We start from the raw sequence: 16,081 nt of genomic DNA, 5'->3' as shown, positions 1-16,081 counted from the left end.
CCATGACAGAACAAACTTCCACATTTAGAACATTTTTAAATAGAGTCCATGGCAAGTTAAACTTAGACAAAGAGGTACATTTTAAGCTCTCTCTCTCACGTCCAGACAAACGAAGCTAAAGGTCGCACATTGGCTGCTCTTAAAAAGTGCAAACAGCCGTTTTTGCTTCGAGGAATTATATATAATAATAGTATGCTATCGGGTATTTTGCTGTATATTGGGAGCCGTACTGGTACACCCCGTGAAACTAATATATATCCGACCGTTTTCGATTTCTAAAGTTTACTCCTACAGTTCCACGACTGCCGTTTCTTTATTGTATAAAAAGTGGGTAAACAAGTGTGTAATGTTTTCGTCCTGATCCTAATCGAGCCCTCTTGGGATTATTTATGCGTTCGGCGTCTTCTTACTGCAAAGTGCCGCTCTCTGTACTCCTATCCTCTTACGAGCCTTCGAGAATGCACTTTGAACTGCGTGTGATTGGCGCCGGTCCACTTCACTTGGCTATCCGAGGCCAGACCTCAGACCTCTCCGGGTGGCGCCCTGCCGCGCTGGACCGCGTCCGGCCGCCGCTACATCTCCAGCTCGCCAGAAAATGACCAAACACGAGTTATGTCATGCGTGAAAGAACCGAAACATTTATTAAGAAAAAGAAAAAGAGGCTTAAATCTCGCCGCGGCGTGTCAACACGTACAGTTTTTTGGCGCCGGCGGTTGGCCGCTATTGGTCCTCCGGTGTGAAAACATCCACGGGGGCCGGCGGGTCGGGGTCGACAGCGGGACTGGGGTGTATTTCGGGAGGGAGCTCCGATTTGGATGCGGGCGCGGTTACAGCTACGCCGTCCTCTGGCGCAGCGGCACTCTGGGAGAACGCCGTCGTCGGCGTCGCGCCGTCGCCGTCGGTCACGGTGGTGACCGAGGGAGACGAGGGAGCCGTGTGGTCGCTCTCGGCCTCCGCGGCGGCCGGGCGGCCGGGTGAAGGCGGAGCCGAGACGGGCATCTCCTCCAGCTTGCCGTGGAGCTCCTTCAAGGCCACGGGGACGGACATGGACCTGCGGCAGCGTCGGGAGAGATCAGGCTGCGTCCTGCTGCTAATCATCATCTCAAATCAGATTCTCCCCCCTGATGAAGGCCTGGAGCAGTCTTCCTCCGTACCTCTGCATGACAGTGGAAAGGTATTCCTCCGTGGAGGCACCCCCGGTGTCTGATCCGAACAAAGTGCAGGTGATCCGGTTAGAATCGCGGACGTTCACCAGCACTGTGGCGAGGGGAGAAAAAAAGGAGAAGAAAGCATCAAAAAAAAAACCACACGAGTCAGCTTTTGTTTCGTGTCATTACATTGCAGTTATCTTAAAAAATGATACAGCGCCGCGGGATAAAAAAATAAATCCCAAACCCATCGGATAAACGAGGCCCTTTGTCGTGGATTCTGAAATGCTCACAAACAGCGAGCGAGTCCGTGCCGGGTCGGGGGAAGGTCACGGAGAAGCTGGTCTCGGACTCCGGAAGGACTTCCAAGTGCAGGTCGCAAACCAAACCTGGAAGCAGAATCCATCAGCAAACCAACACGTCGCTTTTTTTCTCTTTCCGCCAACTTCTGCACGACTTCGTGCCAATTTGTATTTTTTTTATTTCAAAGGAAGCGTCTCCTGTACCTGCTCCGTCGCACGGAGAGGCGATGCAGCTGCTCAGCAGTGCGTTGATGGCACACTGGTGCCGGAGCAGCGCCAGTAGGGCCGGCACGTGGGCCGGGTGGGTGAAGGGGATGCTGTCCACCACCGTGGCTCTCTGGGCGGGCCCCTCCCATGCAGCTCCGGCGAGGACATAACGGTGCATCACACCACCGGGAAGAGGCTGGGAAGACCAGGGATTCCTTTCATGTCGTTGAGTACAGCTTGAATTATTTAGCTTCAAGTGAACGCAGTTAGCTTTCTTCTTGAGCTTCACACACACGTGAGTCAGTCAGTCAGTCATATTATACACTACCGTTCAAAAGTTTAGGGTCACTTGGAAATGTCCGAATTTTTCAAAGAAAAGCCCAGTTTTTTGTAATGAAGAAAACGTTAAATTATTCATAAATACACTCTTACTCTTACATAGTTAATGTGGTAAATGAGTATTCTCTGGTGTTTAAAGAAGTCTCTACAGAGGTGTCTAGAGGCCCGTCTCCTGTGTTCTTGTGGTACATTGTGTTATCGCCTTAGAAGACTAACGGAGGGGTAGAAAAACGTTTACAACCCTATTTATGTGAGCGCAGCTGAAAACAGTTATGCTGCTGAGAGAAGCTATAAAACTGTCCTTCCTTTGAGCGACAAGTTTGAGGAACAAAACTAATATTTAAAATAAAAATCATTATTTCTAACCTTGTCAATGTCTTGACTATATTTTCTATTCATTTTGCAATTAAATTTATAAATAAAAGTGTGAGTTTTCATGGAAAACACGAAATTGTCTGAGTGACCCCACACTTTTGAACGATCAAGTACATTCATACCACTGTAAAAATGTTATCCTGCTCATCTCGTGGCTCTCCAGTGCCGTTTGAACTCGGTGAACGTCCCATCAGAAGCTTGGGTAAGGGTGCCCACTGCAGGTCAACATCTGGTATGGCCACATCTGGAAGATAAACCAGAGGGGGATCAACAGAGCATGAGAGGGGGTGATGCTTATGGGACAGTCAATCAAATAACAATAATAATCTGAATTTATAATATTCTTTCCAAAACAAAGTCATTTACATCGTTGAACAGGCATTATACCATTTCAGGAATTCTCTGTCATCTTCTCACCGACCTGTAATTGGACTCAGCTTGCTCAGAAAAGACGACGTCATCGGCATCGCCGGCTGCAGTTTGAGGAGGAAGCAGGCGGGAAGCGTCTCGTGCGGCGCCTCGCTCGGCGGCAGGAACACGGGGCGACTGTACCAACACGACAACAAGTGTTACCACGTCAACACCACCCGCACCGACACAGACTCTTCCCTGCGGGGATGCAAAACAGACGAGAAGAGTATCCGGTTGCGTAGGAGATTTTTTTTTAAAGGAGCAACATGTCACCCGTGGGGATCCAGCTGTGGAGGCTGTTGGAGCACAGAGGCCATCTGAAGCTCGCGAGTCACTTCGCTGACGCTGACGGCCACCTGGGCGGCCTGGACGAGCGCCTCTGTAGCGGCCATGTCTTCAAGAAGAAGAGGGGAGAAATTATAAATGTTAAGGCCCTTTAAAGATGGTGGATGAGGCTCATGCATTCATTTTGCTTGACAGGAGCTTTGGCATCTTACGTATGTCTGAGGTCTTCATCTCATCAGTGGGAGTGGTATAGAACTGGATCGTCAGGGGGCAATCTGAAGGGATACGGCTGATATGAACTGAAGAAACAGACGTGTGCATAACTTGTGTTTTTGCTTCTCCTTGTTACGTATACCTTCTTTTCCAGGGATCAGATACCCCATTCTGCCATTGTTAATCAAGTCCACTCGGGGGTCCGAGTCCGTTGGCACGCTGAATTAAGAAACAAACCAAATCTGCACTGATTCACATTTTAAACTAGAACGGGCACTCGGTAGAGCGCATACCTTCGCATATCACAAGATTGGGCATTGAATTATGAACATTTTGGCATTAGTTGCATGCCAATTGGGTAACATTTGACCGAGCTATGGTGAAAAGAAGATGTTGACCTTTTCATGACCTTGACCTTTGACCCGATCGATCCCAAAATCTAATCAAATGGTCCCCGGATAATAACCAATCAACCCACCAAATTTCATGCGATTCGGTTCAATACTTTTTTAGTTATGCGAATAACACGCATACAAATAAATAAATGGCGATCAAAACATAACCTTCCGCATTTTCAATGCGAAGGTAATTAGGGTAGCAACAAATAATTATTTCCATTATTAATCTGAGGATTATTTTCTCAATCAGTCGGAATAGTCAAAAAATATCACGTCACATTTTCCCAAAACTCAATATAAACATTTTATCCACAGCAGTCGAAAGCTTACATCTTTAATTTACTAGATAATATGATGAAAACAAGCAGCAAGTCCTAATATTTCACAAGCTGGAGTCTAATATCACAAAGCAATCAATAAATAAACGAGATGTTCGTTGCTGCTCTTACTTGAACATGTTTTTGGGACATTTGTATTTTTATGTCGCCTACCTCGGCAGTTGTGATATTTGCTGCAAGTCTTTCCCGAGAAATTGCAGAGATGCAAACAATTTCAGTTGCATTTCACTGAAACACAACAACAAAACACGTAGTTAAATGACTGCATGAGGCCCCACATTATAAAGGGTTGAATCACACGTTTTAAGAGGAGGGTTACATGTCCCCGGGGATGTGGTACTGGGCGAAGAGGTCGGCCAACTTCACGGAGAACTCGACAAACAATTTGGCCCTGCACAATGAAAAGCAAAGCAGTCCCATCGGCATGAAAAACAATCATTTAAATAGCACGGTCCTCTTCGTCTGGCAGGCAAAACGACATCATGTGTTATTTACCGCCGCTCAGACGCTTACCTCAGCAGCCGGAGGAAGGACTCGCTGGGCTGCAAGACAATCTCATTTGTGATCATGGTGCAGAGCGACGGGAGACTAAGCAATGTGCACGGTAACGGAGTCCTCTTACCGCGGGGGCACCTCCGTGAGGAGCCACCTTCACCTCCTCCGCCCCGCCGCACGGCAGCAGCACCACCTCCAGGTAGAACAGATCGCCTGTCAGGTAGCACGTGGCCTCGGTGACGTGAAAGCCCATTCTAGGGAGGACGGAGAGGCGACGTGGGAGGACAATGCGTGCCACCGCGTTATATGACGAGCAAAAATAAGCTCCGTAATGAGGCTCTTGTTGATTAAAAAAACATTTTAAAAAAGGACTTTATACCCTTGTTGTTTGGCAATCACTTCCAGACGGGACCTCATGGTGCTCATAGAGGACACTGAAACCAACAGACCAACTTACTCACACGCTACATGGCATACGTGTACTAAAATACATTCTGAATACGATGTCGTTGGGTTACCATGAACCACTTCCTGGAGCCTTTCCAGTGATCGAACCAGCGGCATACAGGGTTTGGATTTATCTTTGGGTTTGTCCTATACAAAGGGACGAAACAAGCAAACAATGGACCGGTTGTGTGGCAAAGTCACCCTTGTGTAAACAGTCGTTGGTCCTCCCAGCCCATCCCATTACACCACTGCAGTGCAATGGAATAGAGGGACATTTGGTTGCTTTGAACTTTGGAATCGATGTGTTTTTAAAAAAGACAACCTGCAGGAATGTGAAGATACATCCGCATAGTCCAGCATGGTCCACAGCCCTCGCTGCCTCGTCCCCCCTCTGGACCACACATCACTTCAGACCACTAGCTAATCACGCTTCTTCGAGAGACTCCAGAGACTGACCACTGCCGAGCTCCACTTTGTATTAATCCAAAAGCATTATCTATCCGGCCGCTCCACCCATGGCAAATCTAAAGAAAACGAACACACCCTCTCACAGCCTCGAGCACACACGTTATTATCGCTGCGCTAAATACACATTATTACACTTCGCAGCCTTTTGTTGGAGCGGAGCAGACGTGGGAATATGTGAAGCTTTATGCGTGTTTTGGCCCTCATCTTGTAGCTTGACACATCTGCTGATGGAGCATCTTTCTGAAAGGACAAATGGTGATTGTCTTGCCAAAAACAAGACAGTGTCAAACGTATTATAGCAATAAAGCCAAGGCCAGAAGGCAACGATGAAAAAAACTAAAAACCTTGTTTTCTTTCAATAAGGCTCTCGATTTATACAATGTACCAAGTGGTTGAAAAGAGTCCAAGTTACCGTCCGTGCTCAAAATGGTCCAACAACAAAGACATAGTGTGTTGCGGGTTAGATGATCTCATGCCTAGTGCATTACCACACCAGTTCCTGGTTTGCAGCACAGCATCATAATAAGAGAAGTCATCCAGTAATTGGTCTAATAACTTTAAGCAAACATCACCCTTCCCCTGCATATAACTAACACATGGACATACCTTCAAATAACCTCAGGACTTTCATGTGATATTCATGAATTGCATTGTGGTATTTAGAAAGAAAAAGAAAAGAAAAGGGAGGGGGGCTGATGAAAACAGAGGTGGTGTTCATGTGGAATTTTGTTATTTTTTTTACCATGCATCTTCGGACGAGCTGAAAGGTTTCATTCCACGTTTTCTCTGCAAATTTTAAGTGCAGCTTGGAGATGATGGACTCCATGACTAAAGCCTGCGAAAGGAGAAAAAACAGCCGTTAAAAACTACAACATCCACACCCTTACATTTGTAATATTACAGTTTCTTCCATTTTAACGTAGAATATAATCTGGATTTCGTTTGTTATTTGTTTAATATATACACACACGTTTTAAACCAACATTACATTGCTCCTGAAAGTCACTCTTGCGGACTTGATAGTCTGCACCTGAACAAACGTGCCAACAGTTATGCGGATACGCCAATAAATAAATAGTATTGCCCTCAAACCTGGTATTTAATGTTCAACCCAAGCTGCAAACTTATTTATGAAATCACGTCATTATTATTATGTTTTATAAGTCAGAAATTGGTGTTTACATTCACACGCACCAACAAAAAAAAGAGAAGCAGAGCCGTGCCTGTTTGCTCTGAGCCGGGCGGGCGTTGTCAGACGGAGCCGAGCCCACAGGACGCGCAGTCACACCGCCGCTAACGCTAAGTCTACGGGAGTTAGCCGGGGAGCTAACCATGAGCTAACGAGCAGCTAGCTCAGTCCAAACGACGCACCGAGGTGAACGCCGTCTACATTTACCGGTAGGTGATATTATTAGCACGGATGCTGCGCTTGTAACGTCACGTTCGCTCTCTTTTAATTTATTTATTTAATTTAATTTACGTTGCAGCATTTAGTTGAGATTAGCTGCTCGTTATCGCTCGCTAGCCTTATTCTTCTTCTTTTTTTTTGTGCCTGTCTGGTCACCCTGAGGCTCGCGAGGATCGACCGAACATCTGTTGCTGGGTTACCGATTTTAAGGGCGTGTGTGTGTGTGTGTGTGTGTTAATGCGTTATGTGAGCCGCTACCTTTCACGCCAAACCCTCTCAACCGTTAATTAACGTCCAGTGACGTTATCCAGCTTGGGTCGGTTAATGAGCTAGCACCGTCCCCCCTCATGTAACCTGGTCTACCTGCGAGCTAGTTCACCTGTGTTGACATGTCACGTTGCTAATAAGTTGACATGATTAATAAGAGTATTCCGTGTTGCTGCGGGTGATTTCACTCGGTCTGTTGCGAGAAGGAGAAAGTACAGACGGCCGTATCGGGGTGTTGACGTGCCCGAGTAATTACCGTTATCTAACCAATTTAATGAGTTATGCTTTAGTTAAGCGGTTATAGTGATGACTCACAGAAACGCAGATGGCTATATGCTCCACAGACGACGTGGTATTTGTTAGAGATATATATATATTTCCTGGAGTGGAATTAAATAGTTATGATAAAGTAAAAAAAAGACATTTACTCCTGTGCTGAATCGTCATGTTGACTTAACGCTAGTGCATACAATCCCTTTTTGTTAATTTGTATAATGAGCTGCTGGCTGCACTCCCATCTTTATATCCCTGCTGCCCAGAGAGGTCTGTGTGGCCCTGTGAAGGGGAAAGAGCATTAACACACACTTCATGGTTTTCTTCTTGCACTGTCCAGTCTGGAGGAACTGACCACTAAATGGCTTTGGCGTATGTCAAATTTCATCCAGGCCTGTCAAAGTTTGGGAACTACTGCCTGAAGCTTTAAAAAATATATATATATATATATAAATAAATATTTCTTTGCTAAATGGCTTTCACAGGGTCCTCTTGGTTTAGAGGAATTTGCCTCCTGTTTTTCATGATTTATAGTAATTAAATCTACGTATCCATATTTCAGTAATGTTGTTCAGGTTTTGCTCAAAGGATGCACACAAGCAGTATCTTCCCGCAGCTTTGCACATGTATGTGTGATGGTTTCTGACATCCAGCAAGTGAAAGTTGGCTGCAAAAATAGCCTTGCATTCACAGGGCAGCTTCTTTCTTTTTTTGCTGATCTATATGAAAAACTGAATGCTCTTTCCTCACAGGCCTTTTTCCCCCTGCAAACTTTCATGTTCATGCAGATATCTTTTTTGTTGTTGTTTGGATCATCCACATTATATCTGCTGCGTATTGTACGGGTAAAACACTGCCTGAATATTGATATTTATTTCCTGTAAAGACATTTTCTCTCTCAATAAAAGCAGCAAAGAAAAAGTAAAGCGCCAGTGTGCATTAAAAGCTACATTAAAGGACATATTCTTCCCGCAGAGAAGCGTGATAATGATAAACAAAGATTATACATTTCATTCGAGGCATCAATCTTGTGCCGGTGCTCATTAAGACATTTTATCTTGCTGTCATCTTAACCAGGAAGAGAGACTATTCCCCTGCACTAATGTTACATTCACAGTGTAATGGCAGTTCCTCCTGGTTGTATCTCATTGCTGTGAGACAGAGTGACGTCTTCGCAATCTAACTGCACAAATTGAATCTCGAGCCTCGTAAATGATGCTGAAAAAACATCTCGTGATTAATATTTTTCTTCCCCAGGAATCATCATCCGGCCCCATTATTGTTGCATTTTTCCGGCCTTCATTTCACAATCCTTCCCCCCTCACCTTGAACCTTCTACCTGTCACACTCGGATCTCTCGGCACCCAGAGCCATGGCAGCCGCGAAGCCAAAAGGGCAGAACTCTCTGGCCCTCCACAAAGTGATAATGGTGGGCAGTGGCGGGGTGGGCAAGTCAGCCCTCACGCTCCAGTTCATGTACGACGAGGTGAGCAACTCGAAGCGGGAAAGTTTCACTCGTTTGCACAATTTGACCCCAGTTGTTTACGTAAATCAGGGTTCGTACGGTCATGGAAAACCTGGAAAAGTCATGGAATTTTAAAATGGTCATTTCCAGGCCTGGAAAAGTCATGGAAAAAACTTAAATCATCAAAGTTTAGGAAAAGTCATGGAAATTTGTTCTAATCACATGTTCATTTACGCCGAGTTTGAAATAATTAATATGTTTTTTAAAGAAAGACGCTCAAAATATAAGCCGGCGTACGCTCTCAATACGCAACATTTTCTAAAATGTTCATGTTTACACCGAGATTTCAGTTTGGTCATGGACATTTGGTTAAAAGTCCTGGAAAAGTCCTGGAAATCCCTCGGTCAAAATGTGTAAGAACCCTGGTAAATGTTTTTGTTTGTTCCTCCTCCTCGTAGTTCGTTGAGGACTATGAGCCCACCAAAGCAGACAGTTACAGGAAGAAAGTGGTGCTGGACGGGGAGGAGGTGCAGATCGACATCCTTGACACAGCCGGACAAGAGGACTACGCGGCCATCCGAGATAACTACTTCCGCAGCGGGGAGGGTTTCCTCTGCGTCTTCTCCATCACGGAACTGGAATCGTTCGCAGCGACGGTCGACTTCAGGTCCAGTAGCACAGCATGTTTCATCGAGAGAGAGTCCAGCATCCATTAGAATGTAATGACTGTGACCATTATGTATATTCCCCCTCCGAAAATGCAAGTGTAATATATAGGTTTGTTGTTTTGACATGGTGGAACATCATTAGAGGCAACCGCATTGTAGAATTCTACCTCGTTCACTTTAGCAAAGTAGTTAAACAAACAAAACTAGAACGGGCACTCGGTAGAGCGCATACCTTCGCATATCACAAGATTGGGCATTGAATTATGAACATGTTGGCATTAGTTGCATGCCAATTGGATAAAAATTTACCGTGCTATGGTAAAAAGAATATGTTGACCTATCCATGACCTTGACCTTTGACCCGATTGATCCCAAAATCTAATCAAATGGTCCCCGGATAATAACCAATCATCCCACCAAATTTCATGCGATCCAAGAAGATGTTGACCTTTTCATGACCTTGACCTTTGACCCGATCGATCCCAAAATCTAATCAAATGCTCCCCGGATAATAACCAATCATCCCACCAAATTTCATGCAAATCGGTTTAAAACTTTTTTTGTTATGCGAATAACACGCATACAAATAAATAAATAAATACACGGCGATCAAAACATAACCTTCCGCATTTTCAATGCGACGGTAAAAATGTATGTCTTTTTTTCTTCTTTTTGCAGAGAGCAGATTCTGCGAGTGAAGGAGGACGAGAATGTGCCCTTTCTCTTGGTTGGCAACAAGTCCGATTTGGACGACCGGCGGCAGGTCAGCGCCGACGAGGCGAAGGCCCGCGCCGAGCAGTGGGGCGTGTGCTACGTGGAGACTTCGGCTAAAACCCGCGCCAATGTCGACAAGGTACGGTCGACGAGCCAATGCTGCGTTCACACCAAAAGCCCCGCAAGCTGCGGTTTATTCGCGTCTTAGAGGGAGCGTGGCTTATCTCCGTGGAAACTGTTATCATTTCCGCCATCCACCACAGAAGAAACTAGAACGGGCACTCGGTAGAGCGCATACCTTCGCATATCACAAGATTGGGCATTGAATTATGAACATGTTGGCATTAGTTGCATGCCAATTGGACACAAATTGACCGTGCTATGGTAAAAAGAAGATCTTTACCTTTTCATGACCTTGACCTTTGACCCGATTGATCCCAAAATCTAATCAAATGCTCCCCGGATAATAACCAATCATCCCACCGAATTTCATGCGATTCGGTTTAATACTTTTTGTGTTATGCGAGTAACACGCATACAAATAAATAAATAAATTCACGGCGATCAAAACATAACCTTCCGCATTTTCAATGCGAAGGTAATAACCACTATTTCTGCTTTATACTTATACTACGATGTCAGTGATGAGGGACGGAGCGTCAACGCGGATTAGCTTTCGCAACTCGCCGTCGAGTTTTCACGAACGGGGCAAAGATTTCGCGACTGCGATATTTGCGTCATTGGCAACCATTCGTATCTGTGCATTGGCTTCATGGGATCGACTCGCGCGGAATATTTTCAAACGTCTACCTCGTTGATATCGTGCAAAAAGGGAGACGATTTTCTGTTTTTTCTTTTTCTTTTGTGTTCCTTAACAGGTGTTCTTTGACCTGATGAGAGAGATCCGGGCGAGGAAAATGGAGGACAGCAAAGAGAAGAATGGGAAGAAGAAAAGTAAAAGTTTGGTCAAGCGAATTCGAGAGAGATGCTGTATTTTATAGTGGCGGACGTGAGCGGAGTAGCTGCTGATGTACATATACATTTCTCTGACTTTTGCATTTATTTTGTGCCCATACCTGACCATGACTTCCTGTTCCTGGCTAACAGGACATCTGACCGAGTGTCAGGAATTAGTAAGGTGGCACCCCATACTCCATTTAAAGCTCTAACTTTTTGATTTAGGCCCTAAGCTTGACAAGAGGCTACGCCCCGAAATGTTACGGAACCTTTTATTGTGAAGTTTGACGTGTACGAAGTAGTCAGACAGATGTGCAGTTTTAAAAGAAAAGAGACGAGAGAGCGTCGGAGCCGAGGTTTAAACAGGGAAGTCGGGTCGTACGTGTAAGTGGACGGACTCGGTGTCGTGTCGACCCAGAATCCATCAAGTGCCACCAAGGAAATGTCGGTTGCACTCGTGACTTTATGAAGCATTTTAATGGAAAAGATCGCGACTAAGAGCGGAAATTTGACGCCATTCACGTTTGTTGTTTTCACATCTTAATTCTTCAAGTTTTTTTCTTTAAAAAAAATCTGCATTCAAACTTTTTCTTTTTCTTTCCATCTCATATCAACTAGTGAAAGATATAAGCGCACTCGCGTTGACTTTCTCTCCCCCCTTCGCGTCACTTTGTCGAGTCGAATGCACAAACCACATCGATCGTCCCGCCATAAATCTGAAAATGAGTTCGCAACACTGGAAAGAAGTTTTACCTCATTTGGCCAACGACTTTCTTTGCTTTTTAAAGGAATCCCTGGTGCTCCTGACGAAAAGGCGATTCCATAACACTACGTCCTTTACCGGCTGTTTTTTAAACGCATCGCAAAGTTGATCCAATAAATTAGCGCACAGTCGTGCAAAGATTTTATTTGGCCGATTTAACTTTTTTCCTGGCTCCCATTTTATTTATTTTTATCCCGACTTTTCTATGTACTTAAATATATTTCCTAATGGGGACTTAAGTGGGAATTAATCAATGGATAGTTGAAATTTAAGAACAATATAAAAAAAAAAGATGCAGGCTCAGTATAAGTGAGGTGGTACTTATCCAAAAAAAAGGTTGCGCTCATACACCAAAGAAGTCTGCTAGCTGGTACAACCAAGTGGCCACTTATTTACTGGAAGTGAATGACAACTTTAATTGTGAACGGCCGGGGGAATGAAATGCAAGGCTACGGGGCCGATTTAGTAATTCATGTACAGTGCATCACTGTTGCCTCTCTGTCCATTGTGAATGTGAATTACCCCCCCGCTCCCCCCTCCCTATCCGCATCCTGTTTGCCTGTAATCTAAGCCCGCCAGTGATGCGCAGAGTTTGAAGGTTGTTGACATTCTACCTCGTTTACCTTTTGTGCAAGGTCTCCTGGCGTTCGGCATCTCGACGGAGTAACCGGCCTCTCGGTTTCCTCGCGTAGTCAAGTGAGAAATACATTGACAGAATACGAAACGCTCTATTTGATGCAGTTCAAATCGCATAGACCAACACACACTGTGAAGTCTGCCCCTCCGTTCTCGTAGTTCCCCCGTTCACGACTGAGCCACTTTGTTTTTTTGTCTTTTAACTTATTTAAACTAACTTATTTTTATTGTGAAAGTGTGACCACTATTTAGAGGTTGTTGCCACATTTTTTTACTTTGATCCAGTTTGAAGAGTGAATGCGTGTGTGTGTGTGTGTGTGTGTGTGCGTGCGTTGCCAACAGCGACGGCTCACCATTTCCATAAAAGGATTTCCTCAACCGACACTGGAGTCTATGCAAAGAAAAGAAGAAGGGATTGTCGTAATTGCAAAGAGGAGGAGAATATAAAGTGTAGAGACTTTTCAAACCAGTGTCTGCAAGTGCAGCGGAAAGCATTTGAGCTTTAACGCTGTTTAGAGGTCTGACCACAGAACCACGGCTTTTATATTTGAAAACATTGTCCCATTGATTCTCCGGCTTAATACATTAACACTAAATAACTCCTGGCGTTGATTACAGGCTTTGTTTGTCATAATAATCGTAAAAAGGAAAAAAGGGAAATGCTCAAGAATGTCCGCGGCATTTCGTGTCAACAGAAAAGCAGCAGAGAGAGATTTAGAGTTTAAAGACATGTGACTCGGCGCGTCAGAATGTATACGATAGTAGTTTTGAGTTCATATGTTTTAAGGGCTAATCACCGTGATAGAAGAGCACCTGGAGGTCAAAGTGACGCACAGAGTAAGACTCCCAGGCTGTTACGGCCTCCGCTGACAGGCCGTCGCATTAACTGCTGCGGCGTCTTCATCGTTTGCAAATGCAGAAGCTACCACCATTGTGCTTGTTTACTCTAATAACATCCACGTATAACAGTCTGACACGTTAATACGGCCACAAATGTTTTCAGTGGGATTCAATTGGTGATACTAAAACAAAGCTAGGAGCAAACTGTCTGACAGGGTATTGGAATATTGGTTTTGCCTTTATTTATATATATATATACACTACCGTTCAAAAGTTTGGGATCACCCAGACAATTTCGTGTCTTCCATGAAAAATCACACTTTTATTTATCAAATGAATATATAATATAGTCAAGACATTGACAAGGTTAGAAATAATGATTAATATTTGAAATATTAATTTTGTTCTACAAACTTCAAGCTCAAAGGAAGGCCAGTTGTATAGCTTATATCACCAGCATAACTGTTTTCAGCTGTGCTAACATAATTGCACGGGTTTTCTAATCAGACATTAGTCTTCTAAGGCGATTTGCAAACACAATGTACCATTAGAACACTGGAGTGATAGTTGCTGGAAATGGGCCTCTATACACCTCTGGAGATATTTCATTAGAAACCAGACACTTCCACCTAGAATAGTCATTCACCACATTAACAATGTAGAGAGTGTATTTCTGATTAATTTAATGTTATCTTTATTGAAAAAACTGCTTTTCTTTGAAAAATAAAGACATTTCTAAGTGATCCCAAACTTTTGAACGGTAGTGTATATATATATATATATGTGTGTGTGTATATATATATGTGTTTATATATATATATATATATATATATATAAATACCCTTGGGAATAATGAGTACATATCCATGTATCTGATTGGATGGTTGTATGTATGCCATCGCCTCGGTGTCTCCTTCTTGTTGACTTATTTTGAACATAACCACTAATGTATCCTGTCTGTTTGTTAAAGCAAGAGGTGAAGCTTACATTTAAAAAAAAAAATTTTTTTTGTGAGTTACTTGAAAATTGCAAATAAAGTGGATATTACTAATAACATTTTCCAAAGTGTGTTCAGTTATTCTTTCTGTGAAGCATCATGATTCCACTTGGTACAAAGCCGACAGAAGAGGGCTCCTCTGGGACTTTGCACGTTGCTCATATTTCTGTGAACATGCAGAATATTTGCCACCACCTGCGCAACCCGACCTTCTCCATCGATCAGGTGAAGGTGAATTCAAAGATTGTTATACCATTAGTAACTGAATTCTCCGATATATCTTTTTCCTGTGATTTAAAAATGATGTTATGTAAAGTATATATGTAATTACAGACAGCTTAACACACTGATTCTTTGTGCTGCATTCATGGTCCTTGTAAAGCTCAGTTATGCCAATGTCATGACAATGGGAAGCATTGTTTTACTAGCACTAGCACTAGCACTAGTACAGCCTTGTGTAGTATTTGTTGTTTTCTAATAGTGGGAAAGAGCACAATGCACTGAATATATTTGAATCAAAGAGAAGTCAGTATAAAATCGGTAAATTTTCGCCATTTAATATTGTCCAGATAATTAGGGAATATATTATTGTTTCTAAAAACAGGTGTCAAATTGTTTAGACAAATAAATGGCAAAAGGGTAAATGTGTTAATGGTCTCAGTATTTTCTTATATATTTTTGTATTTTTCTTTTTGTAATATCAGTATTTACTAATTACATACCTGCAAACTTGTCATCTTTCGGTGAAATTCACCGTTTTGAACTCAAAATAGGTCATCCACGTGAATCGTGGAGATCCGAAGAGTTTTTTTTTGGGGGGGGGGGGGTCGTCACGGCCCGCTGCCGTTGAGATTGCAGTGAGACGCGGAGAAAAGTGTGGAGTGGTGCTCTTCGCAATAAAACATCTTTGATGGGACGCGTCTCGGCCAATCAGCGTTCAGATGTCCACAGCGTTTGGGTGTTCAGGTTAGCTTGAATGTTAGCCGCTACATCTGCTGCTGTCACGCTGCACGGTGTAGCGATGCTAACAAAGTACCCGTACGTTAAACACGATGTGATTTAGCATATTTTTAGTGTCGATACTTCATTAAGAGAGCGATCAGAGCGCACGCGCTGCTCCGTGTCGAGCTGTCTGCGCACACTGCGCTGCGCAGCTCACAGCGAGAGAAGTGGCGCAGCTTTAGAGACTTCGGCTAAACAAATAAAAAGATGCCAGAAGTGAAATGTTTCAGTCTGTAAAGTTCTGTAACTCTCCAGCTGCTCATCCTGATGAACTGTGTATCATCTGGTCAGAGACTAACGGCCTCATAGTGTATTATCAATGCTATGATGGAACCATGTAGTTTCATTCATATCTTGCTGTATTAATACTAATATTACTGCCATTTGTTAAGTGTTGAAAAAGTTTGTAAAAAGTGAACCATACAGATGTTTTATTTATTACTATTATAGATAAATATACCAGTCTCGTATTTATGGTACCATATTGTTTTTATTGTATTGAATTCTGGTATCGAGTATCATGATATTTATGGCAGGTATGTAATATGTATAGAAGTTATAATATGAGTATTGTGACAAACAGGTAGAGACAGAACAGATTCAGGGAAAAGTCCATGAGGACTGTTCAGGCAAAACAAAAGGAAGTTGGTTCATGAATGACTTTA

The 16,081-nt window shown here is 43.5% G+C and overlaps 2 protein-coding genes across 3 annotated transcripts; one reads left to right on the top strand and one right to left on the bottom strand.

Annotated features, from left to right (window-relative positions):
- Positions 1 to 616: 616 nt before the first annotated feature.
- Positions 617 to 6,907, bottom strand: zgc:111976 (uncharacterized protein LOC553663 homolog). Of its 2 annotated transcripts, none has more exons than XM_056433493.1 (17): positions 6,823 to 6,907; positions 6,169 to 6,261; positions 5,030 to 5,105; positions 4,891 to 4,945; positions 4,639 to 4,765; positions 4,530 to 4,558; positions 4,336 to 4,407; positions 4,170 to 4,244; positions 3,423 to 3,499; positions 3,280 to 3,342; positions 3,056 to 3,176; positions 2,793 to 2,917; positions 2,494 to 2,615; positions 1,655 to 1,853; positions 1,442 to 1,537; positions 1,155 to 1,257; positions 617 to 1,051 (listed from the first exon to the last, which is right to left on the bottom strand). In XM_056433493.1, the coding sequence occupies exons 2-17, from the start codon at positions 6,250 to 6,252 to the stop codon at positions 721 to 723; spliced, it is 1,755 nt and encodes a 584-aa protein (XP_056289468.1). In that variant the 5' UTR covers positions 6,253 to 6,261; positions 6,823 to 6,907; the 3' UTR covers positions 617 to 720. The 2 variants fall into 2 exon arrangements, with proteins under 2 accessions (XP_056289468.1, XP_056289467.1); XM_056433492.1 differs by lacking the exon at positions 6,823 to 6,907 and adding an exon at positions 6,621 to 6,667.
- On the top strand, positions 6,664 to 14,476 carry ralaa (v-ral simian leukemia viral oncogene homolog Aa (ras related)). Its single transcript, XM_056433494.1, has 5 exons — positions 6,664 to 6,824; positions 8,632 to 8,860; positions 9,298 to 9,506; positions 10,186 to 10,360; positions 11,100 to 14,476. Exons 2-5 carry the CDS (start codon positions 8,747 to 8,749, stop codon positions 11,220 to 11,222), a joined length of 621 nt encoding a protein of 206 aa, XP_056289469.1. The 5' UTR covers positions 6,664 to 6,824; positions 8,632 to 8,746; the 3' UTR covers positions 11,223 to 14,476.
- The last annotated feature ends 1,605 nt before the right edge of the window (positions 14,477 to 16,081 follow it).

Source organism: Pseudoliparis swirei, chromosome 16 (genome assembly GCF_029220125.1).
Source record: "Pseudoliparis swirei isolate HS2019 ecotype Mariana Trench chromosome 16, NWPU_hadal_v1, whole genome shotgun sequence".
In the NCBI taxonomy this organism is placed as follows: domain Eukaryota; kingdom Metazoa; phylum Chordata; class Actinopteri; order Perciformes; family Liparidae; genus Pseudoliparis; species Pseudoliparis swirei.
Note: the sequence above shows the minus strand (reverse complement) of the source record. Positions and strands in the feature narration are given on the sequence as shown.